Source organism: Pygoscelis adeliae, unplaced genomic scaffold (assembly GCF_000699105.1).
Source record: "Pygoscelis adeliae isolate BGI_AS28 unplaced genomic scaffold, ASM69910v1 Scaffold48, whole genome shotgun sequence".
NCBI classification, from domain to species: domain Eukaryota; kingdom Metazoa; phylum Chordata; class Aves; order Sphenisciformes; family Spheniscidae; genus Pygoscelis; species Pygoscelis adeliae.
The window spans coordinates 1090666-1118338 of NW_008825618.1; the positions used below are offsets into that span (position 1 = coordinate 1090666).

The 27673-nt window shown below is 42.7% G+C and overlaps 1 protein-coding gene across 1 annotated transcript; it reads right to left on the reverse strand.

Moving 5' to 3' along the window:
* Positions 1-334: 334 nt before the first annotated feature.
* On the reverse strand, positions 335-26684 carry SLC15A1 (solute carrier family 15 (oligopeptide transporter), member 1). Its single transcript, XM_009333362.1, has 22 exons — positions 26502-26684; positions 20100-20184; positions 19876-20017; positions 17014-17133; positions 16739-16838; positions 16405-16495; positions 14423-14506; positions 13177-13259; positions 11933-12019; positions 10878-10967; positions 9538-9582; positions 9402-9434; positions 9180-9268; positions 7884-7965; positions 6271-6396; positions 4771-4920; positions 4301-4350; positions 3600-3707; positions 3361-3457; positions 2778-2924; positions 1821-1928; positions 335-520 (listed from the first exon to the last, which is right to left on the reverse strand). The coding sequence occupies exons 1-22, from the start codon at positions 26682-26684 to the stop codon at positions 335-337; spliced, it is 2286 nt and encodes a 761-aa protein (XP_009331637.1).
* Between the last annotated feature and the right edge of the window lie 989 nt (positions 26685-27673).

Below are 27673 nucleotides of genomic sequence, written 5' to 3' on the forward strand. Positions count from 1 at the left end.
TATAAAATTGAAATGCAGTATAAAAATACATCTTTTCACAGGGTCTAATAGTGCTGAGTGCAATTTCAATATTTTAATGCTATATATTTAAGCTTGAGGTACATTAAGAGTGCAAATTCTGCTGGAGTTTCTTCAGGATACCATGTTCAGTACAAGAGAGACTAATCTTTTCCTCTTGCTTCCCAAGAGAGGCTGCATTTTAAGTTAAAACAGTTTTTCTTAACCTCTCCCATTGGACATATTATCCAGAGATGTTACTGATAACTATCCCTGCAGTAAGAGGAATCAGGGTAACGGGATACCATAATTTACAAACACTCCTTGAATACACCTTTTACATCTGAGAGTCAGCTTCAGCTTGCTTTTCATAGACGTCTTGATCCTTTTTGACTTGTTTTTCTTCCTCATCAAGTTGGGCTTCAACCTCATTTGGATCAATATAGGTATAAAAATAAGCCATGACAGCAAAAATGATGCAAACTGCCAACAGCAAGGCAGCAAACAGCACGTACTCTGCCCACTGTAAAAAAAAAAGTATATTTTATCCATCAATATTCATTCCTCAAAGATATTACACCTTTTTACCATTTGCAAGGAATGAAGTTAATTCAGAATGTGAAACTGAGCACATATAACAAGTACCATATGACTTAAAGGACTAAGTATTAGATGTATATAACACATATTAAAGCAACTCAGAATTGAGGCCCTTTCAGTAGTTCTGTCTTCAACGAAGAGGCAAAAGTTCTATGAAAGCTGGAAAGTTCTACAATATCCTCTTCCTGGAGGCACGGGAAGGGAGCGAAAGCCTGAAAAGGAAACTCAGCCCCCTCTTTTGGTCAGGTAATCTCATTTTTATCCAGGCTGGCAGTGATCCTGCTTCCACTTAGGTCTGCAGTAAAGTTTCCACTGATGACAGATCTGGGCAGAGAACATGACCAGAAACTTTGGTTTCAAAGTGCTATCTCCACCTGAAAAGCCTCAACAGCTCTGTTTCATGCTCTTTCTGGTTAACTTAGCTGAAACCAGCACCACCAGACCCATTTAAAAGACAGGCTCTCCCCTCTCTGTTGTCTTTTTTGATTCATTAGGGAGTGCCACAAGTAGTCTGATAAAGTCTTGTCCAAGTGCTCCTCACCAGGAGAACCACAGCTTTCATGCCCCAAGGAATGAGGTTTGAAACCAATGGAGCCAGAAGGCACATGGCAAGGCTGAGATATGCAGGTGAAGGCTCATTAACAGTGGACAGAATTTTGGTAGGTTTCAATCCCATTAGTCTAGAATTTCAGCCCAGAAGTTCACAGCATTTCCACACCATGAGAAGCAATTTATTGTAGACATGCTAGAAACTGCTGCTTGCAAGAAAAGGAGCCTGACAGAGCAAGAGTTCAGAATGGCAAACAACAGATAAGAGGTAGAAACCTTTGTTGAAGTAGTATTTGCTAGAGTTGTTTAAAGTTTAATTTGTGTATGCACATGTGTACACACACTGGGAAAGTGCTGGGGAAGAAGACCAACAGAAACTTTAGAAGAGGCTCCAGAAGACAAGTTACCACCCTGTTGTGACAGCCTTCAGCCCTAGTGTTAATCCAGATAGCTTATAAAGATTCATAACTCTATTACTGATATACTGTAGTGAGATTCAGTCAAGCACTAGTTCTGCAACTGACTGGTACACTCTTGTAGCTAACACTAACCTCCTACATTCCTGTTATAAATGCAAATCCACCATAATGCTGATGTTCAAAAGTTGTGGTTTATGAGCCCTGACTCCCCCCATATTAGAGCCACTTTCTCAGTGTAATTGCTTGTGTGCTTACCTGCTCGCTGAGTTTGGATGCTCCAGCCACGATAAGGACAATTATGTTACCAACAGCCACCGTTAGCAGCCATCCTGCCTGCAGCACTGCCTTCATATTAGATGGGGCCTATAGAAGTAAAGGCACTTAAGTTTTAGTCAAACACTGCTATCACTTATTTTCTGATGTTTACTGCACTCTTTGCATTATAACAAATGCTGGTTCTCTGGGGGGGAGGAGGGGGATTTCCTGGTTAGGTTGTTTGTTTGTTGGGGGTTTTTTTAAGTAAAAATTGCTAGAGAACTAAAACAGGCCTGGGGAAGGCTTTGAGGAACAAGAGATTACTAGTACTGACTATAACACCTTTTACTTTGTACACACTGAGTAACTAACAGACACTTTTTACACCTGACTCAGTCGCACATGGTACACATTGAATGAAGAAATTGAGTGCATCATAGTCTATCAAGCCACATCTTACAATGTTCCCGTCACTGTAGTTTATAGACTCAGAATTAAGGGAAGAAATACACACAGCTAATAATACAAACTGGAGTTGGAAAACAAAGGAATTAAGAGTGTATAATTAAACTGCTGCTAAAGACCGTATGGAGGAAACTGGTGTGGAGATAAGGTGTCAGTACTTGTTCATTTTATATTTGAGGGCTCTCCAGTTTGGTTTTACAGCAGCAGTACAGTTCCACTTATTTTCAATGGAAAGTCACATGTGAGAAGATTTGAGGACTGGCGGTCATCTTCAAATGATATAATTCAGCATAGCTTCATGGAAAACACTGAATGCTAGTGAAACAAGGCCAACTTGCACCAGCCTATAGTCCTACTGGGAAGCTCTGGAGGACATCATTGTTCAAACAAAGCAGCAATATGGAACCACCACTTAAAACCAATAAGTCACAGAAAATCTTCATTTGTACCAGGATTCTTAACGCAATATGAGCTCTGAAGAGCAAAACCTACCTGTGAGTATGAAAACTCCAGCCCAGTGACAGAGAAGACTACTTCTGCACACGTAAGAATAAAATACTGAGGGATCTGCCAAGCCATATGGACTGTGTTGGGTGGGATATCTTCAGAATATGTTACATCAAGAACTTCTCCAGAACACTGGAAGTTAAAATAGCACATTAGGAACAGTGATAAAGAGTCTGTACACTAAAGACACTCTAAGCAGTTCTGTATCATCTGTATAATCATATATACACAAAGTTTTGGGTAAGAAATATTGTATACGAAGCACCGCATACCTAGTTATAAAGTAGTAGTTATTTTACAGCAGACTTCATGCAGATACTTAGTGTCTAATAGGGCTAAAGATTTAAGGCCATTAGTGATGAACATGAATTCTTGCATTATATCATTATCATACCATCATCATTTTTATAGTTAAAGATGGTTTTATGTTCTGTTTAACATACAATAATTCTATCATATGTACAATTAAGGGCAAGAGGGATAATTCTACAAGTGTTTTTTTACTTAAAGAAAATATTGACATGAAAAGTAATTCTGTCTTGTCTACCCAACAGCACTGGCAACTCACCTTGTTAATTACAATTGTATAGGCACTGCCAAATCCAAGTGTTTTTGAAGTAACTGAACAAGGCATTGAATTTATAATAGCTGTAATCTCATATCGTCTGAAAAAGAAAAGACACAGTTCAGACTATAGGTATAGACAATTGGGTGTATTATGTAAAATAAAAGAGTTCTATGTCCTTTTCCCAAGGACAAGCATGTCTTTCTTTAAGTGGTTAGATTTAGGTAAAGGAAAACGCTTACCTTCCTCCTGGAAAAAGGTTGTAATTACTGCCAGAAAGAGATGCCAGTGTTCCAAAAGAGGTGTCACCCATAGTGATGTTGATAGTGTCGGGCAAATTGTTTATGAACCTTTAAAATGCAAGAATGATGAAATACTAAACAAAATATGCCTAAGCCAAAGCATACAGGTTTTACTTTTAATTATATACTGGCAGCACAACAAGTATCAAGTCTTCCCCTTTCATTTTTATCAGTTAACATTTCTGAAAACTCTAAATCTCTTAAAACACAGCTAATGCAAAAAGCAAGCTAGACCCACATCGGCCCACTGCCTGCTTAGGAGAATGTCAAAAGCAAGCCTTTACTATAGCCAGTAACAAATACATCTGCAAATGGAAGATGCAAAAGAAAACCAGAGAAGTGGTAGGACACTTCTTACCCAAGATTGAAAAGGAGGTGTAGCCATGCAGTCTGTGCTGGTTGTCTACAAAGAGTCTAGACAATGAAGCGAAACATGCACTTCCAATTTTAGGTAAATTATACCCAAAGTAGATATGCAAGATAGCTTAGATGAATCATGTCCCAGAAGTTCCTACACACCCTGAACATCGAGAGAGCTGTCCAGCAAGCAGAGATTTCCTGCAGTTAAGCAAGAAGAGTCCATTCAAGAGGTAGATTGAAGTCACACTACTGCCAAAATTTAGGAGCAAAACAAACTCTACCTGATGAGATTATTTCCTTCTTCTGGTTTTGACGTGACATTGTCAAACAGCTGGTGGAAGAGACCATTATCAAGATATTTTGTTGGCATCAGTGAACAGCTTAAATGCGCACTATTATGTAGCAGTGAGAATTAACAGAGGCTTCAGAGCAAGGCTCCAGACCTTTCCTTTGAGGATCCTACCAAGATACACGTCTACTAGAAAATGCCGTATGACCACACATTTAAGTCTTGGTGAAAGGGTAATTGTCAAGTTAAATACTAAGTTGGTAATTTTTTACTTTTGTTTTTTAAACAACACCCTGCCCTGCTCTCTACAGGTCACTAGTCTCACTGATAAAGCAGAGAGGGGGAGAGACAGAAAACAAGGCAAAGGAAAAGCTACCCAGAACTCATCCTCTCAGCTTCACACACTCCACACAGGTAGTTGCCAAGACGTTAATGTATATTTTGAGAATTAAGCAGACTTACCAATTCAGCAACAATGTCTGTCGCATTATTTTTAACTCCAAGAGTATAACGGTTTCCCTCTGACAACTTGATAAGTTGAGTTTTAATTTTATTTCCAGAGGTTATGTTAAATGATTTCAACTGAGAAGTCTCAAACGTCATGTAGGCCGTCTACAAAGACAAATGAATTGCTATGAATTGCCATGCAACTGCATTTTTGTCTACACCTTTGAGGGAGTGTTATGGACTCAGGGGGTCAGCAGTTTACGGGGTTGTTACTTCTGGAGTGCCAGAGATCATAAGCATCTCCTAACTTTCATTTTTGTTAGGTTTTCTACATCAAGCTCTAATTTCATTTGATCATCATTTCTTAATAATTTCTTTCATTACACAAGCTTCAAAGTAATGCAAGCTTCCCACAAGCATTATGGAATAGATGTTATATTTTCCTGTGTATTTCTTGCTCCAGATAGATCAGGCTTACCACCACCACCAAGCAAAACTCTGTTTAGTTACAAGGACGGCACTAGCGTAAGATACAGCATTTTCCAAATGGCGACACCCCCTAAGAGATGCAAATACAAGCTGTGTCTTTATGGTTTCAAGATAACAGGAGTGACTATTACCAGGACACGTTTTAAATATTCTAAATGTGTTTCATCAGCATAAAATACTTAAAACATTAACAAACGTGTTAATATAGTACTAAAATAGCCCTTGTGTTTTATAGGATTATAAAAAGCATTTTCTAATCCAAAACATCTGGATATAAGATGTCTATAGTAGGGAGTGGAGCATTTTACACCCTTCATTTTCAGATGTGCATCATGGTTATATCAATTCCACATCAGCATACAATTTGGATGCCCTTATCTTCTCCTCACAGCTCAGTTTCCATGTGAGGCAAATTTGGAGGAGGATGGAATAGGGTTTCTCCTCCTATATGGAAACAGGACAGCAGGCTGTCAGAGAACACACTTCCTAGCATCCATTATTAAGAATGTCCATCAGCTCTACCACATTCTTCTGTCAATAGGGCTATCAAGGTTGTGCTGTAATAGAACCTGAAAAGGTTCTTTGACAGCAAACTCTGAAGCTTGATATATGTGATGTAGCCACAGAAAAAGCTCCCTGCTCAATTAAGTGATCACAGTAAGAGCAGTGACTTACTACAGCTGAATGGACTTTTATTGAAGGAAGGGGTGTTCTTGCGGTTAAGAAATCGCACCTTTTCAGCAAGAGTGAAATTTTCAATTAGTTCAAAATCACTATTAAGTTTCTTAAAAAAAAAAATCTCGCAAAAGCAAACTAGTACTACTTAAAATATTGAAATAGTTACCATTTCTTCATTCACTGTGTTTTCAGTAACAATTAATTCCACAAAACAAAACAAAAAAAATCTTTAAAATGAATAGAGAAAAAAAACTAGAGAAGAATAATTTAACAGTTAGTTAAGAACCACTTTGACTTACTCCATTAGATTTTTTTTTAACTTGCTATTCCCCATCTCCCCTTACTTACAGACTCCATAGATGTTACGTTCACGCTCTGAATTTGAGGTTCAAACCAAACAGTTGCATTATCAGTACCTAGATTTATTACTTTGATTTGGGATTGCCCAGCTGCAGGGAAAACTGGAAGCGTTTTCTGTAGGACAGAAAAAAGTAAAATCAGTGCTGTATCCTAAATCACATGGAAAAAGTACTATAGTTACTGTGATCTTAATTATCTCATGATGAAGATCAGCATTTGCCTTACAATCTGTGATTGTCAGAGGGATGCAATTTTAATAACGGGGTTTGTTACTACAGCTGCCTTACTGGTCCCTTGGGAAAGAAGTGTCTCATCCACAACAATGCCTTCCACTGCCAGATGTGGTGGTTCTTTGATCACATCCTGCATCATGCCACCACTACCAAGGCCACTCTGCAGTTCAGGGAATGGGCTTTTTCCACATCCTATGGCAGCCTGGGTTCCTGAGTTTCTTTGTACCATGTTCTGACCCATTTTCCCCCCAGCACTGGTGCTGCTGAACTGGGCAGAAACATGTATGGGCACTGCCTGCTGTGTTAGCCCAGAGAAACTGAACTTCTGGAGACTCCAGTTCCCACCAGATCTAACAGTAACTAGCTTCTGTTCTTGCAGAGCATCAAGAGCTGCAAGAATTGTTTTTATTTCAGTTCTACCTCAACCTTATCTCCCTTCCCATACTTTTTTGTCCACTTCAATCTCTTTAGGTACACCACACAACAAAAACAGGTCCATCTTTACCTTTCTGCAGGAGATGCTTGTGCAACAGTCTGGGAAGTTACCAGCTTTGATGAAGCTTCTGCCCAATGCCAGTAGGTGTGTCTGTGCACAGCTCTGGCCTTCTGAACAGGGCATTCAGGGAGACAGCCTGGATGTGTCTATACCAGCTGAAGGCCAGACCCTTTACTTTCAACTTCAAGAGGCAGAGTTGAACATAAAGCTTGCTTTGCTGCCAGATCCAGACATTAAGGAGGGAATTCCTCATTCCTAACTAAAGGTATTTAAGAGTTGAGCACCTCACCTTGATAGTGCATGAAGACAGGCAGGCACCTCTGGACAGCTACTCAGATCTTGGGATGGAATGGACCACCTCACAGAGGTGTTGCCGACTCCTCAGCTACAGGGGAAACCTACATCTGGTTCAGGCATGACACCTCCCTTTGGGGCAAGGAAAGTTAGGTGTGTTGAATCCTGCCTTAAACAGGTATCGTCTTTGCTCATGCTGTGATGATGCTTCCCAGACTGTCACACTTTACCTCCGGTCTAAATATCAGAAGAGATCGGAGATAAAAAGCAGCTCCCTGGTAGGCCAAACAGATCTCTGGTTTTCAGCTTTTAGTGTCAGTTTAAAGACCTGAGGTTGCCTTTAATGTGTGATTTACGTTAATGGCAGATAAGATGTTTTGCAGGATGGTGTTCATAGCTAGTTAATTATATTATGCTAGTCACACTATTGCAATATACTTTAATTTTTTCTCTCCCTTCTGTGCTTATATGCTTGGTTCCAGATTTAGGAATCTTGGCTCATTTTGCCCTTAAACACACTTTGTTCTGTATTAAAAACTAAATATTAATAGTAAATACTTGCTTGTGGCTGAACTTACATCTATTTGCACTTGCACAAGGGCAGCAGCAACAAAAGCCAAAGATGCAAGGAACATGCCCACAGTGATCTTCCTCAGAGGCCTAGTACAGCAACAAAACACGTGTGAGTTTTAAGACAAATATTAATTCAAAGCTTCAGCTGTTGGTTGTTTTCTTTCCACAGTGGGAAACTCAAACAGTCACAACTAGCACATTATCACCATCTGAAGGGCTGACGTTGTTACAGAAAGTGTTTGCTAAACTGGGTGCCTCAATTCATAGTTACACTATCAGGAAATGTCTTTCCTGCAGCATCTTAATAACCTGCTACTCTGCATCTGCTGGGCTCAAACATTGACTGAACATACTTATTAGGTTTCTGTATCTGACCTGGAAAAGTTTGATCTACAAGAAGGAAAAAAAACAATCCAGTACGGTTGTTAGCTTTAAAACAATGAAGAGACAAGAAGTTTCGCCTTTTAAAAAAGGGTAAACTACTTGTGTCTATATTGCGAGGTTTAAATCAAAATAATATTGAACAAAAAAGTCAGGGAAATATGTTGAATTGGGAGACAGTGATTGACATTCAGGCAATCTCTAAGGGTAATTTTAAGGTAGATATTTTATTTATGGTATCGTTTTTCAGATGTAGAGTGTCCACAAATGAACGACAGTGTTTGCAGCAACACCCCACCACCACCACCCCCTAGATTTTTCATAACTAGATGGAAAACCAGCATTGTATCTTAGCCCTATAAGAATTGATTTAAGGACTATAGTCTCTTCTGCCCCTCCAACTTGGAAGTGCTCACCACTTCATTACCAAAATTAGAAATAATGTGCAATGCCCTCTGAAACCACACCTAGAAGTATCCAGTGAGCCAGACTCCTCGCTGGGACCGAAGAGGAAAGCCTTGTCTCAGGTAGCTTTAAGCCCAAAACATGACACATGCTAAGGATGTATGTTGTATTTCTACTTCTTATACTTTGGGAGGGAGAGTGGGTAGACACAGGGAAAGTGGAAACCAGTAAACAGCATCTCTCCTGCAGTCAAAAGATTTTACCCTTAACTGGAAAATATTGTTACTTTACTATTAGATTCTCTTCCTCTAGTCTGTGGTACCTATACATACCACTTGCAGAGTCCTATATGTTTTTTAATTTTTTTTTTTAACTAATTATTAACCCCATTTTAAATACACTACTGTTTTCTCTTTAGCTGAATGCTTGTTCTTGCTACTTTAGGGCTGGAAGAGCAGTTTAAAGAAACCACTAAAATGAGCCTCTTCTGGAGTCAGGTAAGTACATCAACTTACGTAAAATTGATCTTGCATTTCTTGATTAAAGGATAAACCAAAGCGTCTACAACTGGGACCATTAAAATAATCAGGATTGGATTCACAGTCTGTTGAAGATGAACATAAGAAGGGAAAAAAATTAAGTATTTTTCAAAGTCCTTTTTTTAATGAAGGGCAATTAAAAAAAAAAATATAATCTTTGGGAAGTACTTAGAATTGGCAGACAGAAGATTACTGTACCTGCATTTGGTCCGGCTGAATCTGAATTGCTCCCTGGTGAAGAAAAGATAAATAGGTTTTAACATTATGACAACAAAAAAACCTGATCTAAAAAGTAAGTGTTAATTAAGAAGAAAAGCAATAAAAAGTAACCTACAAAATTCCCATCCATTGTTGTGGCTTGCAGTGTCCATCTTGACCCCTTAACAGAAGAAGAGAAAGTTAAATGCCACATTAAACCAATCTTCCAAAGTTCGTCTTGAATTGCTTTCATGTGTAAAGTGTTGGGAAAGACATGCAATATAATAAAAAAATAAAGCTAGCTTGCTACAGGAGTATTCTTACTCTGCAAAGTAAACATTTGAACAAAGTGATCCTCATGGCCCATTTCACTTTATTTACTAGTTTCATGAAACAGAGTGGAAAATAACTTAGACGCAGAGATTAGCCGGAGAGATGGCAGGGACATCCTGTGCAGAGCACCGCCGTGTGCTGTGCGCGGAAGCCAGCCGAGCGCCTCTGTGCCGCCTGCCTGAGCCCCAGCGCCCCACACCACCGACACGTCCATCCTGCCTTCGCACAGCCCAGCAGTGAGCAGCCAAGCCAGGGCTGGACCCGCCTTGAGCCCTCTGCCCAGAAAACCTGCCTAGAGCTGGGTCAAGCAGGGCTGACTTTCAGCCCGAGCCCAGGGCGAGACAGGAACATGCATCGCTGCGTCTGTGGCAAGAGCCTTTAACCACCCGCAACTTACCTCTGTGAGATGCGATAGTTATTATTCAAGTAATGAGGATTTAGTTCTGAATTTCACAGCAAGGTTGCCTGTTTGTAACGGGTCTCACTGATAGTTACAGCTCACTGGTACCAGACTAAAGCAGCACGATCCAGGCAATCTGGACCAAACTTCCTACACTCTGCCTTGGATAAAGCTTTCAGCCCTTGATTCTCTCAGATACCCTCCTAAATTCATACTTCAACACTTAACTCTGAAAGCCTGCTTTCATGAGTCCTGAGCACTCAGTCCACCAAGGGAATGGGAATTACAGGCTTATACTTCTGCTTGAAGGTGTGATGTATTTATAAGAAGTTTGAGTGATTAAGCAAGCTGTCACCCAGCTCATTTAATCCCCAACTCTCCAGAGCATTTACACTAGGAGCCTACATTGCATCTCCCAGCTGAGAGTGGACGAAGCGTTAGAACTAAGAAAGCTTTAAATTACTGTTTCATCCTCTGAGTCCTGGCTGGTACAAGATTTGGAAAGGCCTCAGTGACTGAATCAGTTCCTGGGCATGTCTAGGTAGTTTGAGTTTTCCCTGGCTGCAGAACATCCCGTACTAACATGACTCAATAACTACCCCTTTGCATTAGAACCAGATTAAAAAACTTGCAGAGTATTAGTTTCCACCCTCATACAGGCACCTTTCACATCTGGTGACCTCAGAGTACATAGAGCAACGTGGTACAGCCCTAATTGTTAAGACAAACAATTTCTACTTTACCTGCTGGTCAAAAAGCGCCCAGAACATGGGGAGAGGGATGTAGAGGAAAAGCACCTTCAACACCATCTTAGTCTGAGCAATCAGTCGTTTCTGCAACAAATGAGAATTACACAAGAGGAATTAGTCAAAAAAAAAAAAAAAAAGACGACACAGTTGCAGCCTGCTATTTGTAGCACAGCAACAGGTAAAGGCACATCATGCAATGTTTACGCACATCCTGAACTTTGTATCTCGTGGGTACTTCTGCTGATTTCTGTTAAAAAGCACAAGGTCTGCCTTGTGCCTGTCAAGGTTTGCGAAGGGCTGCCAGATAAGGGTGACATTGATATCGGAGAAACCTGCGTCTCTTGGCACGTATACTGATGGCGGCATGAGATGTAGCACTTAGTCCTGCTTTATGTTTCTAGGAAGGAGGCATTTGAATGACGGGTGACTGAGGAATGCATTTCACACAAGAAAAATGCATGTAGGCAATAGGAGAATAAAGGGGACAGGCTAAGGTTTGTGCTGCTGTCGGCAACAGGGCAGGGTAGACAGGAGGCAAGGCTGGGGATTACGGGAAACATGGTATTGAGAGTCATGGGAAGGAGCTTGTACTGAGGCTGGGGATGCTGTGTTTATCCACTTAAGCTGAAATTCCTAAGCATAATTCTGCAGTTTGATCCCAAGACAAGTGTCATGGCCCTGGGCATTAGCCGTGACAGTCAACACCATGCCCATATTCCCCTTCTGCAGTCATTAAACCATAAATAATATGTACTTGTATTTGTTCAACAAGGGACAAGAGGTCTTTTCTTCACCTCCCTCAAATTTCCCCGGGCAGCCTATGATCACACAGAGCATCGACTCACACAGCTGTGCTTTCTCCCAGAGGAGTTGGGGTTGTAACCTGCAGCCCCAGGGGAGCACTGAAGTTTGGCCAGGCCATTAGCTTCTAAATGATTGAGAAGCCCAAAACTATTTGCCCGGCGCTTGAGGCAATGGATCAGAGCAGACAGAAGAGAAGCTGAGGGTCAAGGGATGTCACAGCACAGGAGTGCTCACGCAGTACTTACGTCATACTTCTCACTCGCCCAGTCTAGCCAGTGCTCTCTCTTGGGGAACTCCTTGCTGCGATGCCGAAACCTGTTTTTGATGGCAAACTGAGGAGAGACAGAATTTTGTTCAATGGTGTTACAAATATTTATAAATGCTGTTTTGTCATTAAAGATGACACTCCTGCTTCTAGTGTTTAGAGGGTGCTGAAGGTGACTTAATTCTGTTAACTGCTCTAGGCATCTAAAGGAATTTGGCATTTGAGGCCTCATACTGCATATCCAGTGGAGCATGCACCTGGGATTAGGTGAACCAAACAGCTCAGAGTAGTATCTCTCAATGTGGGTTGCTGTTAGGAACTTGAAGACCTGCCTACTTCAGACTTACTTATGTACAACAATAAATAGAAGAATGTCACATGCACAGGTTTTCAGAGCTGAATGGCTGTAAGAGTACATTTCACTATGAGAAGCTGCATCTTGTAGGTATTCCTCATACCTTGACACTTGAATATACACAAATATAGTCCTGAAGGACTCCTAAGACCTTCTGCATGGAATAACATGCAAGGCTGAGCTGGGCCTTAGGGGCAGCACGCTAAGCGGTGGCCCAAGTCACCTATAGAGATTTGGTTTTGACAGTGCTTACAAGCTGGCAGATCTGCCTGGAGAATGAATGCCCATAAATGAAAAAATCCACTGATCTCAAAGTTGAGACACTGCGAAGTTGTGACGTGCAGTACTATTTGTGCAGATTTAGCTCCCTTCCTTGCAGGCTTGCACTGGCACGTGATGCCCCTGACCTCCCTAATACAGTAGGGATCAAAATACCTCTGCATTGTAAATAACATTCTTTTAATAAGCAATAAGGTTTTGCTGATAAGATACACTAGTAGCTCTGCTCTTGACTCAGGTCAAGGCATGTTTGTCTCTTCCTACAGGGCTGCATAAAGGTGCACAAATGAGGAAGGAATGATTCCCAGAAGTTGGGATAAGCTTTTACGCATCACTGACAGCTTACTTTGTTTCCTTTGTGTATAAATTCACATGTAAACCAAGATATAGGTAAATAAAAAGGCAGTCTGTAAATCTGGAAGTGTCAGTAAGAAGCCTTCTGCAAGGAAAAAAGTAAAAAAATCTTCAGTTGTCATCCTCATAGATTTCTGATGATTCATAGAATCCTGACAGATTTCTGATGTAGGCAAGTTTACTGAACAGTTTCAAAAATTGCTGCCAGGATTTTTGGGAATACAAATATTACTTACTCCAATGCATTTGGAAACTTGAGTCATTATATTTCCTTGAGGTTGAACTTTCTTGTACATTCTGCTTCCAATTATGAACACAACTACAATACACAAAGAGAAACGAAAAGCAGCTCAGGATTAATTGAAAATAGTGGCAAATAATTTGGTATGGAAACCATAACAGTCAAGGAGTTACATCAGGGTGGGAATAAGCCTCCTAAGGAGCAATGAACATGCCTATTGGCATGTTATCATACAGTAAAAGAAATCAAATTAATACCAGCAGATTGCTTCTATTTAAGACAAAGGACTAAATCTGGAAACTCTTAAGGTAAGTCCTCAGTGGGACATCAGCTTAGTTGAGGGATGGTCAAAACAAGGACCACTTAGGACCTTGCCTCTGGCCTTGCTGTACCAGATTAAGACAGCTTTACGGGGTCCTTTTCAGGAGCCCAGGACGCTGCAGCTCATGTCATGCAGGGACACGTGAGGCTCTGCCTGAACTGCAGGACTCGCTGAGATGTCCTCAGCTCCCACGCCCAGGCACATTCCCTGGCCTCACCCTCCCATGTGCAGGGCAAGACACGGGCAAACCTCTGCAGTCACCGTCTGCCGTGGGTTGGGTGCACGGGTAAGATAGGGCCACCAGTAGCTGGAGGCCCACCCTGGGTGGATTCCCAATCAGGACCATAAGGGACCAGGACCACAAGGGATACTGTGGTACATGCTGACACCCCTAGTTTCTTGGTCTTTGTGCTGCAGCAGAAAGGCTTGGGGAGTGACCCATAGCGCAGCTAGTAAAAATGCAGGTGTTTGAGAAATACTGACACACCAGTATGGCATTTCTCCAGTGCAGAGACAATTACCTTACACAGTTTGGTATCCTGGACTATGGACAGTTTCCAAAAACCACATTTTCTCAGAGTTCTCACACTACATTCAAAAGATCTTATTTATATACACCCCAGTAGTCCAAGCAATATAGACAGTAAGTGGCATAATGAACAGAATTTGATGGTATATTTGTGCCTCTCCCCACTACCAGTCTCTCCTTGTCAATTAGTCTCTTTTGTAAGTGTGAGTGCTTTGGGTTAATCCACCCCCCCCCCAAAAAAAAAAAGTTTAAGTAAAAAATTGCAGAAACAATCTGGTATCAGTAGAAGTTGATACCTGGAGATTTCTACCACTTTCTCATTATTCTGAGATCATTATCATCTAATCATGTCTGTGACTGAAGCAGCAAGATGGAAACAGTTCCACTTACCCAAGGCGACAGCCATGAGGGCAGCAGGAACTCCAAAAGCTAGCGGGTAACATCGCTGTTTGCTATGAATGCCACACTCTTGAGCTGAAGAGCAAAGTAACATTAGACAAAAGTCCCAGTCAGCGCTGCCAGTATTTTACAAAGGATTTCTGTTCTTTGCATTCATTGTTGATTCAAGGGGGGGAAAAAAAAAAACTCTGCTGACATTACTGACAGAGTGGATGATTTTCATTATTGAAAAGAGGAATTATGTATCACAGAAATCACAGAATGGTTCAGGTTGGAAGGGACCTCTGGGGGTCATCTGGTCCAACCCCCTGCTCAAGCAGGGCCACCTGGAACTTGTTGCCCAGGACCATGTCCAGGCAGCTGTTGAGTATCTCAAAGATGGAGACTCCACAACCTCCCTGGGCAACCTGTGCCAGTGCTCGGTCACCCTCACAGTGACAGAGTGTTTCCTGATGTTCAGAGGGAACCTCCTGTGTTTCAGTTTGTGCCCATTGCCTCTGGTCCTGTCACTGGGCAACACTGAGCAGGGCCTGGCTCCCTCCTCTTTGCACCCTCCCTTCAGGTATTTATATACATTGATGAGATCCCCCTGAGCCTTCTTTTCTCCAGGCTGAACAGTCCCAGCTCTCTCAACCTTCCCTCATAGGAGATTTATATTTAGTTTTACACTGAGGAGAGAAGAATCCTGCTAGAACGCTCAGATGCATGTTCTTTGTGAGAAAGGAACTAGATTACAGAAGTTTTGTGACAAGTTCATAAACAAAGATGTAAATAACATAACAAGTATAGCTTGTTCAAGAAGTTCTCAAAAAAACTCCCCGCACCCCCAGCAGTAGTCAGTGATTTTATAAACTTCATGCACACATCCTGAAGTGATGCTCAAAGTGTAGATGTAGTTACTAACAGGGAAGAGTAAAAGACTACACAAAATTACCTTTTTCACCATACCTCTTTTAAAAGGAGAATTAGAAGATTTGATTTGAACAAATGTTAGCTTGTAGCTCATTAATGTCTTGATTTAGTTTTATTAACCTTTTAGTTAAACCTTTACAGGAAGTAATGGTATCACTTTCCTCAGCTGAATTGGTCAGTTTTTCCAAGGTAGTTTTCACCCTGTATCAGCATGGAAGTAAACTGTATGTTGTGTCTTATGCATATCTCCTTCCATTTTGGGAAAGGCTAGAATTTGCATTAAGCAAACATCTAAAATGCTTCTAACACAGTCTGTTCCAGTCAAGAAACCCAAACACCAGAATTTCAGCCCAGTGCTTTAGGGTTATTCCAGAACTCTCATGATGTTTTCTTTCTTTTGAGAAAAAACAGCCTTCCTCAGACTCCTGCCAAGCACTTCTGTACAGCACCATCTGTGTAAGCTTGCCATAAAAATCCATATGCATATGGATCAGTGAATTGTTTGCTTTTTGTTTAGGATCACACTGTTCGTTATAAGCAGAAGAGAAAGTAACTTTCTCCTTTAACAATATGAAAAACATGATTTACTTTGTCACGCGGATAAGTGTGTTCACGTGTGCATAGGTGCTTCTGTACTTTCAGGGGCACACTTTAGAACAAGTCTCCACTTCCAGAGTAGAGGGCTCTCTCTCCCCTTCCCTTCCCACCAAACAGCACCGCTTTCTTGTGTGATGGTTTTAGAGGCATTGGAAGAGGTGCCACATTTGTACCTCCATGGAATTAAAACATGCATTAGGCGTACAAGTTGGTGGCTTCAGCATGTCTCTTCAGATCTAGTCCTTCTGATCCTAAACTCAGTTCAGATCTCAGACTGGCTTGTTTTTGACAGTACCTTACCTGTGAGAAGTTGGATGACATACACGAAGACTTGAAGACTACTTGCCAGACAAGTCCACAACGTGTCAAAGAACAGGCTGTTCATTTAAACCTAACTGGACTGCAATCCAACACTCGTGCTTTACTGATGTTTAACTATTTTATAAACAAATGTGTGGCCTTACCTCTGAGAATTGGGGTGATTATAGTAGATAGGAGACTTCCAGCATTAATGGACAAATAAAAGATGGAGAAGAATCTAGTTCTTTGTTTTTCCTACAGTAAAAACAAAAAGATGTTTAGAAAGGCTTAGCCACAACCATGTTGATCAGCCTAGATCGAACCACCAGCAGCTCTGTTTGCACAGTTCAAGACAAACACTTATCTAGCTCTTTCTTCAGTTACTCAAGAAACACTACAGTAATGCACATGTCTAAATATGTATATTATTAGAGTATTACAGTAGTCAAACATTAGTAAGAGTATTTGTATGATTTAAAATCTGAAAGACATTGTTACCTGATCATCTTCAAACTGATCTCCACCAAACGCTGACACACAAGGTTTGATCCCACCAGTACCAAGTGCAATGAGGATCAAGCCGGTCATGGACAGAGCACTGGAACAAAGTAGAAAAGAGAAAAAGGAAAAAAATAAATCACTTTGCTTCCTTGCTTAAAGCGTACATAAGAGACTGATTGCAAGACAGTTGAAATTCAAGTAGCGTGAATTTAAGGCATAAGTTGTCCCACCCTTCATCAAGCTGGAAAAAACCCACATACAAGGCAACTCACATGTGCACTGATACATTATCGGGAGAGCCATCCCGGTTGTGATCCGTCAGGTCATTTATGGAGCTCACAGACATGACTGCCTGCCCAATGGTATAGACAATGGACAGGGAGACAATGGTCCTGTTATGGAGAGAGGGGAAATTTTTAGATATGTTAACACAATTACACACATATACATACACGCACAGATAATGCAGACTTCTGCTCATTTCAAAGATGCTTAGTAAAGAAGCATAATTAACAGATGCGACAAGTTATGGATTCAACTTATCACAAGCTACTGTAAAAATCTGTCCACATACCTCTGTCACAATATTTCTATTCTGTTTATTTTTTTATTATTTTAGCTAGCCTTGTTTAATTAAGCAAGGCAAGGTGACAAGTAGATTCTATAGATATCACCAGGTCACAGGAGATATTAAATATCTTCAATGGTTGCCTTTTTGATAACCAACTCGAGAATGCCATTATCACATTTCATATATGGTGAAGTTCAAATGGACTACTCTACAACACTGAAGTATGCGATTGGCACTGATTTTAATATTGTTTAAACACTCTACATTCTTTAAATTTTTAGCTGCAAGGAGAAAAAGAAATTAAAAAGCTATTTTAAACACCAACATCTTTAAACTCAGCGTGGAGTGAGACCAGAACTGAAGAGTACAGACCACAGACTTTCAGCCTGACTTTCCTCTGCCATGAGGTGTCTGGGAAGGTAATACTACAAAATCACCAGGGGCCCCCCCATGCCTTTAGGGTCCACTCCTCTTTCCTGTGTGGAAGAACATACTCCATTTTAACTTTGTTGGAACTTAAGTGCATGACTATAATTTAACCCACGTTCACCTGCTTCCTTGGTTGGGGCTCCATTCAATAGGCATAGACCCAGGTCTCTGGTTTGGAGGAAAAGCAGGAGAAATAGGATGCAATGATGTGAAATTATTTAAAACTTCAGTTTGCAGAAGAAGCAGTCCCCAAACTCAGCAAAGGGCGAGGCTCAGGGACCTAGGACAACCTGAATCTGTTTGAGGAAAGCAAGAGATCCTCACAGCAAGCTTGGAGCACCCTGATATAAGAGGGGCAGAGGAAGCATCACTCACACCATCGACCAAGTTGTTCTCACTTTAGAACAAGGATTTTCTGACTTCAAAATGCTCTTCCCTGTAGCAGGGTAAAAAGCTACGCAAAGTAAGGCAACAGTGAATCTGCTATTTATTAGATAAAACAGAACTTTTTTTTTTTTTAAATAGCACTTCCACATAGTTACTTTAGTTGCTTAACAACTTGGGAGAAAGTTTCCAATGGAAGTTAAACCTGACCAGGAGAGAAACTTCTGGTTTTTATTTGTGAGGCGCATCGGCGTGCTGTGAAGACAACATTTACATAATTGGCACTGCATAGATGGTACCCAATTAAAAAAATAATTGTGATTTCTGTACTGTTCTCCCCAAGAACTTTACATCTAACAACATGTGAGTAGGTCCCAGCATGCTCCTCGGCAGACATTGCACAAAGTACATGGGCTGTGTAAGGTCTGAGTATCTCCTGTAAGAGTGCTTAACAGTGCTTGGGTAACCTCCTCTTCCTCTTGTCATCATACATTTTTTAATGAATTATTGTTTAAGCCTTCCTCATGGCACCTTGCTGTGTTTTAGGGCATCTATACATTGAACCCAGCAAATTCTTTCATTTTTTTTCCAAAAGCATGTTTTTTCTTGTCAAGCTTAAAGTTCCAGTTTTAAGCCCTGAGCCATCCCATCGAACTCCTGTTAAGGGCCTGGTGGCCAGGGGCTTGCAGCTGTGGCACCGGTATACACAAGTACCAGAGGAGAAGTGATGCAAGCTCTGCAAAGCTTCATCTGGTAAAAACAGGTAAAAGCCAAAATAGTTTTTAAAAAAATTTAAAAATCATACCATCTGAACAAGTGAGTGCACATATATTCAGGCTGAAGTCTGCGAGATATCAAGCTACTTGCAATGGCTTATACTGATCAGGCCAGCTCCGCAGAGCACACCTGACAGTGGTTGCAGCCCTGGTCTCCCAGAGACTGTCAACACAGCAGAAGAAGATGGTGCAGCCTGCAGCCGACCAACATCACAGCCGGCTTCATCTCCAACCTCGGGGAGACCTTTGACAAGTCAGCTAACATTCCTGACTCATAACCCCCATAAAATCTTTATTGTGCTCTTTTCTGGCAAAGTAAACACTTTAGAATCACGACATCGGTAAAGGAGAGCAACGTCAGGCTGTTGGAAATAATTTGGTTACATTTCAAAGCACTTCATTCAGCAGTGCTTTTCTGAGCAACTAGCACACAGGTAAAAACCCAGAATTCATCCTTTCAAGGATGAGTTGCAACTCAGTAAAACCTCCCACTGCGCTGTCAAGTCAATACTGAAATCAAAGAATATTTTAGAATATATTCTAAGCCCCAGTTAATACCAGATAACACGGTATTTCACTATTTCATTGGCCACCTGCAATGCATAAAGATTCAATCCAATGTAATTATAACCTCCAGTATCTCTTTATTTTCAGAGCTTGGTGAGTACTTTCCTTAGTTTAGCTTACATTTTGTCCAGATGAGAGAAAAAACATGCAGCATGCTTGGAAAGAAAGGTACTACCCTTAACTGATTATCAGGACTGTAACAATTTATAACTTGTAGTGCAGTTTCAGGTCTGAGCTAAATCAATTAAAACCTCAAGCTTTGGAGGAAAAAAAAAAGCCACAACCAACCCTGGAGTAGCCAACACCAGCTCTGCAGCTGTTCTGAGCTGCTGCTTTAGGAAATGGTTTCAGTACCACTGATCTTAGGTGAGCTGTCATGATTTTTGGTTTTCTGAGGAAGCACTCACTTAAACTTTCCCAGCCAAGAGTCCGCAACGAGCGCTCCAAGGATCGGTGTCAAGTAGCACAGAGCGACAAACGTGTGGTAGATGGCTGTAGACAAGTTGTCATCCCATTGCAGGAAATATTTGAAATACAAAACGAGCACCGCTGTAGGAAGAACAAGACAACGGGTTACAAACCAAAGTCAGGGCTGGGTAAGTAATGGTAGGCACAAGGACACGGGACGTACCTCGCATGCCATAGTAGGAGAACCGCTCGCAGAACTCATTGATGATGATGAAGAAGATGCTCAAGGGGTAGCCAAAGCAGCTTGGCTGGAGGCAAGAGACAGACAGCGTGAGCCCAGACAGAGCTGTGCAACACAGACTAACGTCACTCACTGCAACCTACAGCTTGAGCAAGCTCAATACAGACTCAGAGGGAGTGGGTAGGTACTCGGGGGTTAGGCTGCATGGGCTTCTGTGGAACGACACTGGTTTACCTGAACCAAGAGTCAATTCTCACTTTCCCCTCTTGGTCCCCAGAGCTCTACAGATGTCTTATCTGCCCTTTGCTGGAAATCTTTGGCAGTGCTATATTTGCCCTTCAAGCATTGCACTATGCATATTTGAAGTCTTCAGCATCTAACCCTTAGAGCAATCTTGATTGGTATCCAAAATTATGCAAAAAGCCAATGTTTTTTGAAAAAAATCAAAACCCAAACCCAACAAAAAACCCCACACCAAACCCCCACAGCACACCAAAGTTAGAAGCCTGACGCTATTGCTAAATACCTCCAGTTGAGACAGAAAAACTTTTAAAAATTTTATTCAAACAAATCTCTTGGAAGAGAGATTATCCTTACAAATACTCTGCTTGATGAAGAATCCTTCATTTCTTCAGACTTGCCAATAGAACTGACTTTACTCCTAACCTAATATGGTGTCGTGGTTTAACCTCAGTCAGCAACTGAACACCACGCAGCCGCTCACTCACACCCCCCACCTCAGTGGGATGGAGGAGAGAATTGGAAGAGTAGAAGTGAGAAAACTTGTGGGTTGAGATAAAAACAGTTTAATAATTGAAATAAAATAATAATAATAATGTAATAATAATAATACACAAAGCAAGTGATGCACAGTGCAATTGCTCATCACCCGCCAACCGATGCCCAGCCAGTCCCTGAGCAGCGGCCCCCCCGGCCAGCTTCCCCCAGTTTATGTACTGAGCATGACGTCACATGGTATGGAATGTCCCTTTGGCCAGTTTGGCTGTGCCCCCTCCCAGCTTCTTGTGCACCTCCAGCCTCCTCAGCTTCCCATGCTCTACCGACTGAGAAGTCCTTGACTAGTGTAAGCACTGCTTAGCAACAACTAAAACACCGGTGTGTTATCAATTTTGTTCTCATCCTAAATCCAAAACACAGCACTGCACCAGCTACTAAGAAGGAAATTAACTCTATCCCTGCCGAAACCAGGACATATGGCATGGCATTAACTGCCAGATTTACTGAGCCTTCACCCGCTGCGATAGGCATCTCCACAGTCACCATCACACAGCTCGTGACATGGCTCTTGCCATTGTGACAAAGGGGAAAAGGACACCTCAGGTACCAGTCTGGCATGATTGGTTGAACTGGAAGTTTAACTTCTGATCGCCTACTTTTCTTAGTGGATGAATACATGATATCGTTTCTATTAAAATTACTAAGAATGCAAGTTGAACATAAACCTCTATATTTTGCCTTTTTTATGGGTTTAATTCTGCAAGTTGCAAAAATCAGATTTTTAAGAAACCTCAGAACATCCCAGAGGTAGGAGAGTTATGAAACTTAAGAAGCACGGACAAGAAAGAAATATGGCATTGTTTGTCTTCATGTTGTGAGGGTTTAGGAATCAAACCAATCCACATTCCACGTGAAACAGAAAAAAGTTAACTCTGTAGATCAAAAGGAAAGAAACCTTATGCAGGAAAATCCCGCCCGACTTGAGTAAATCGGAGAGCCCATGTCTCCAGCAAAGCCTCTGGCCAGAGCCTTAATGAACACCACAACACTTCGTGAGACTTGTGTGCTACAATAAGCTTTTTGTGAATACTGCAAGAGAAATGAAAATGAGAGAGTGGCGAGAGTATTGCTGACTTAGTGTGACTCAGGCACGAGGATGTCCAAGCAGCCTGAACAGCACTGATCTTTGTTATCGGCTGAACCGAGTATACAGTGCACATCTTACCCACGGTTTGATAAGCAAGCTGCACTGAAAGAATCTGACTTCAGCTGAGGTGAGTGCCAGGTGGGACTTGTCTAGCTTCAGAGCAACAGAAATTAGAGGCCTAAGTAGAAACTTGTCACTCTTGATTTATCACATCCTCCATGGGCAGAAAGAAGTGCCTCCAAAGGAAGACCATCCACATGTATCCCAAATTAGATAAAATTCACTTGAAGGTGCCTACTTCCCTCAGCTGAAGATAGCAGGAGCTCTAGATGACTAGCCCCAACTTGGACACAGCTCTTGGTGGACCGGAGTTCATACAGAAGAATGCCACCCAGCCCTGTCTGCGCACCATCACTAAGCCATGCATTCATGCTCCTGAGGAGGTGGATGGGGAACCACATTGCGACGGTTTGGCTCAGCACCCATAGATATAACCAAAAGGTTTTGATTTCAGCAGTTGTTGGGTTAGGCCCCAAAACAGAAACCCACGCTGTGCAGCTGGTTTCTGCCAGTGTAATTGGGTATAAGCTAGCTGGGGAAGAGAGGATGTCCCCATCTGAAGCAGGAGACAGCCTTCCCTGTGTCTGGCCTGCCTACAGAGAAAAAAGGGACAGGGCAGTCCCGGCAGGACCCATCCCCACCAGAAATTCACAAAGCCTTTTTGTCCTTCTTGGGGTTCTCAAACCTCCCCAATGTTACACCATCACACTGCCCAACAGCTTATTGTATGAGCGGTGTTACATGCTGATCTGGGGAGGTAACAAACTTCCACCAAGGTTGGGTTTCTGTTTTAAGCCACTAGCACTTATGTGCCTGGCAGAGATGTCTTGCATTCACACGCTGGCACAGCAGCCGTGGGTGGGTTTTTACTGGCTGACCCCGAGCTGGCAGAGATTTGCGTGTCACAGCTGGGGCTGAGCACAAACAGGGGCACGCAGGAGAAAGCTACAGGGTCTTTCCCAAAGTAACAGACCTTCTATTTTTCCAAGATGATACAAGCAAGAAGAGAATATGCAGTTATACCTTGATAATATATGACCTATACTCTTCTTGTTTTGCACTATACTGTCCTCTTAAACCTCTGGTGCATTATACATGTGCCCACACCCACGTTTACTGAAATACCTTCTGTGGCGATCCCTACTGGCCAGAAAGCACTGGATCCACCACGGAAGAAGTAACCTGAAGGTTATGTTTTATAACGCTCTCTGTAACCTTCCCCTGCCCTGGGGATGCCAGGCACAGGTCTGACACCACCCCGCTGCACAGCTTTGACTTTGGCTGCTGAGGAAGCCACTAAGCTATGAGAAAGCTGCGGGGAAAGTTTGCAGAGTAAAACCTTGCAAGATAAGAAAAGCAAAGACAGAGATAGGGCTGCTGAGACATGTCATTAACAGTTCAAGCATTCAAGAGGAAGAACACTAACACCAAAAGGTAAAAAGGTCCTAAGGGAGAGTCAGCAGATGATGACAACTCAGCCACGTGAAGGATGGGCTCCAGGGACCCTTCTCCTCCCTACCAACATCTGCCCAGTCAGCAAAGGCTCTTCAGACATTTTATCAGGGTGGTGAGCACACTAATGCTTAGCTGGGATCATAGAATCATAAAGGTTGGAAGAGACCTCTAAGATCGAGTCCAACCGTCCACCCAACACCACCATGCCCACTAAACCATGTCCCTAAGCGCCTCATCTACACGTCTTTTAAATACTTCCAGGGATGGGGACTCAACCACTTCCCTGGGCAGCCTCTTCCAATGTTTAACCACTCTTTCAGTAAAGACATTTTTCCTCACATCCGATCTAAACCTCCCCTGGCGCAACTTGAGGCCATTTCCTCTCGTCCTTTCGCCAGTTACTTGGGAGAAGAGACCGACACTCACCTCGCTACAACCTCCTTTCAGGTAGTTGTAGAGAGCGATGAGGTCTCCCCTCAGCCTCCTTTTCTCCAGGCTAAAATGAGCTACCAGACTGTTTTGTGTGTATTGGCCAATAACTCATTATTTCATACTTCTAAAGTATGTTTATAGGATGTTTTTTGTGCACTACTGAAGTCACCCAAACAATGTAACCCAAAGAGAGTCAGTATAGCAACTTTTCATAAGAGAAAACAATACTTACCGACTTGACCTTACTTTTTGCAGCTGTGGAGGGAAAAAAACAGAAGTTAATGGAAACTACTAAGTAACGTTCCTTTAAAACCACTGGAAGACATGGGAAAAGTTCAGCTCAAAACAAATTGTGAAACAAACACAGTATTGTTCAGGATGAGTAAGTTTTCAGTTTGTTAAAGAGGGACTTTTTATGGTGCAAGGAGGTTATTGGGAAAAACTTCAGCTGATTGCCTTGTGCTTTTCAGGCTATGCGTAGATTGACATACACTCCCAGGGAAAAATCAAAAAGGACTGATGAGACAAAGCATCCCATCCTACTATGACTGCGCACCACACATCATTGAACGTAGTGGTAGACCACTCTACCACGCACAGAAGGTGAATCCTGTTTTAATTCACTCTCACGGATGTTACCCTAAAGGCAATTCAACAGTAAGGAATAGACTGAAGATGCCCTGCCAGGATGGATGCCAAGTCCTGAAAAGGGGCAAAATTTGCATGGCTTAGACTTAAGGAGGGCTGAATGCAAGGCCCAACGGAGTGATCCATGTTAGCAGGCATTCCCATAACCTGGGGATAAACCTAGGAAGCCCTGGAAGCACAGGAGGGGTCCCCCACCGAGGTCAGCAAGAGCAGACAGCTGCTTGCAGCCCCGAAGTCACTTCCAGCTGCTCACGGCAGGTTTGCTATCCCTGGCAGCCCTCCAAGCACTGTTCTGCAGGGCTTGCTTGGCTCAGGGAACAGGCTCGAAGGCTGAGCTTGCACCGTTTCAGATAAAGGCCCTGTGCCCACATAGTGGATGTCAGCATTTCCTATAAAACCACATGAGCAAATTCATTATCATTAAGATAAGACCAAGTACAAGATGTGAACTTTGAAATCCCTGCTTGCAAAAGATGCGTGCCCATAATAGATCTCTAAGAAAAATATGTTTGCCAAGATCGTTATTTAGTCCATAGTTTACAACAGACGAAAACAGCTGACAGCAACGTTATACTTTAGTGTTTGACATGATACTGAATAAAGTCACTTTCAAAAATTATTAAAACAAATTATCTGATTCTTTCCTTTACTGCCGTGGACAACTACCTTCACAATAGAGACAGAGGAAGTATTATGCAGGTAGTTCAAAAATATATTTTTCTAGAAAACAAGTAACATCCAGAAAGTGCTAACACATCAACTTCACGACATAGGCAGATACCAGAGTCATTAAAGTTATTGGTAATGCCCCTTACATAACTCATGTGAGCAGATATACTGAAGGATACCAAGGCATTACTGATAGACTGTGTTCATAACAACTTCTGGACTATTGCCACTTGTTGGCCTTTCCAGCACATATGCATCCTACTGCCAGTTTCGCATAACATCAGTTTGAGCAGCTCACTCCTGTCTGTTAGCTAAGCCTTGGGGAAAAAAAAAAATATCAAGGAACTTGTAGTTGGTTGAGTTTTGGGGGGATTTTTTTTGTTTGATTTTTTTTTGTTTGTTTTGTTTTTTGGGTTCCTCCCCCCCCCCCCCCCCCTTGGGTCCCCCCCCCCCCCCCCCCCTTTCCAGAGGGTAAGAGTATCACCTCTGCAAGAAACCCTACACAGAGGACGTTGCAGAGGCATTTTTTCCAGACAACACTGACTGACTCTAATGTTTAAGAGACAAACTTATTTCTCAACCGTTTTGGCTTTTCCCCTCTATTCTCCTTTTACAGCGACAGTCGGGCAACTCCTGATGGCATTAAAGCCAACATTTCAACATAGGCACCTAAACTGTCTGAGGAACTCCACTATCGGGCAGCTTCAGGGTTAGACCTACAAAAGCACAGAGCACCTGGCATTTTGCATCTATTTCAGTGATAAATCTGGGGTTTGCTAGTGGCACGTTGGAGCAGTCCCCCTTTGGGTAATCCTCGGTACCTCTCATTATCTCCCCACAAAGAATGACCTGCAGAACCGCTCATTTTCACCACAAAATACTGAAGAGCTTTGCATTCTTCAAAATAAAGCTCTAAATAGTTATTCATTTTGTATTCTCTTAAGATATTAAATGTTTTTGAACAGTGTAAAGACTGAAGCCACTCAGTTCTTGGCTTGAGCGCTGAATCTAAATAGTTATTTGTCGGTGGATCGCTCTGTCCTTCCTACATTTGCAGGCAAGGTCGGGGGGGATGACACAGCCTTATGCCTCCCACCCCTTCCCCAGCAGCTCCCACCAGTATGATTCCCTGCAGACAGAGATGCTGTGGGATGCTGCAGCTCTTGCGGCTCGTGGTCCATGTCACAAGATGTGAGCATGTTGCCTCGCTCCGTGCAGCATCACAGCACCTTTACCTGGTTGAAATACTTCATGTCTGTGGCCACGCTAAACCTGTACACAACCATACTGTCACCTAGGATGTTCCTGGCTCCAGAGCGAGCCTGCTTTCCTGCCGCCTGACTCGTGGCACAGCCAAGGCCGTTGCCTCTGCTCCTTGGAGCAGCCTTACAGCGCCTACACAGGGATGCTGCTGCCATCAGGACAAGAGACTCCAGGAGTCCCTGCTTCACACCTCGCTCTTCCAGAAAGACACTGACATGGAAACCATCGAAGCAAACCTATAATGCAGCAAACCTGATGTTACATGAGCAGCCCCAGCTGCATCAGGTTTCTCTCTCTTCCCAGAGCCATCACTATTTTCCCGCTGGCTGCCCAAGCCTGGTGCCCCTCTGGGCAGCAGCACTGCCGAGCTCTGCCTGCTCATCGCTACGGTTGCCTGTCCCCAGAGCGCAGATTTGCCTGCTGAAGATCCAGCAGTACTTTCACAATTTTTGGGCACCTCAGGTTCCTCCCCTACATGAGACAAGGTTTCCCCAGCTCAGGAACTGCTTGCTAGGAGAGGCACACCAATGTGCTCAGACAATGCAGGACCAAGGGTCCAGCGAAGGGCGATGGAGAGCTACACCACAGAAAAGGATCGTTTGTGCCTTTACTACTCAGTGCTCCAGTTTAGACAGGACCCAATCTTCAGGATTAACTAGCTAAATGGGCTCTGTCCTCATCTGAATCTTCCAGCTGTGTTTCTATGTATTTAAAGAACACCAATCAGGTCAGCCCTAGGTAAACTCCCTTGTGAAAAAGCATTAAGAGCTGTGAGAAACACCACATTTAACTTGTACTAGGATTTTAAACTTCACATGCCTTAAAAGTTTAAGATAAACCTTATCAGCTAGGGGTTCGGCTCAAAGACCTTACAGAGGCTAAGGCAACATCGCTCGGGTTTCGAGGCAGGTTCATACAAGCTTGGCTATAGCATTGCCAGAGGGAGAGCTGCCCTGGAGGAAGAGGGCTGATGAAGAAGCAGGAGCTGGGGACGGCCCAGAGGGGCACAAGGCACCTGAAGGCATCCTCAGACCTGCACCGAGCAGCAGAGCCGGCCCTGGGGTCCCGGGACCCCTCGGCCACGCTACCAGCTCTCCGCGGGCTGCCCACAGCCCAGCACTGGGTCAGAGGGAGGCGGTTCGAG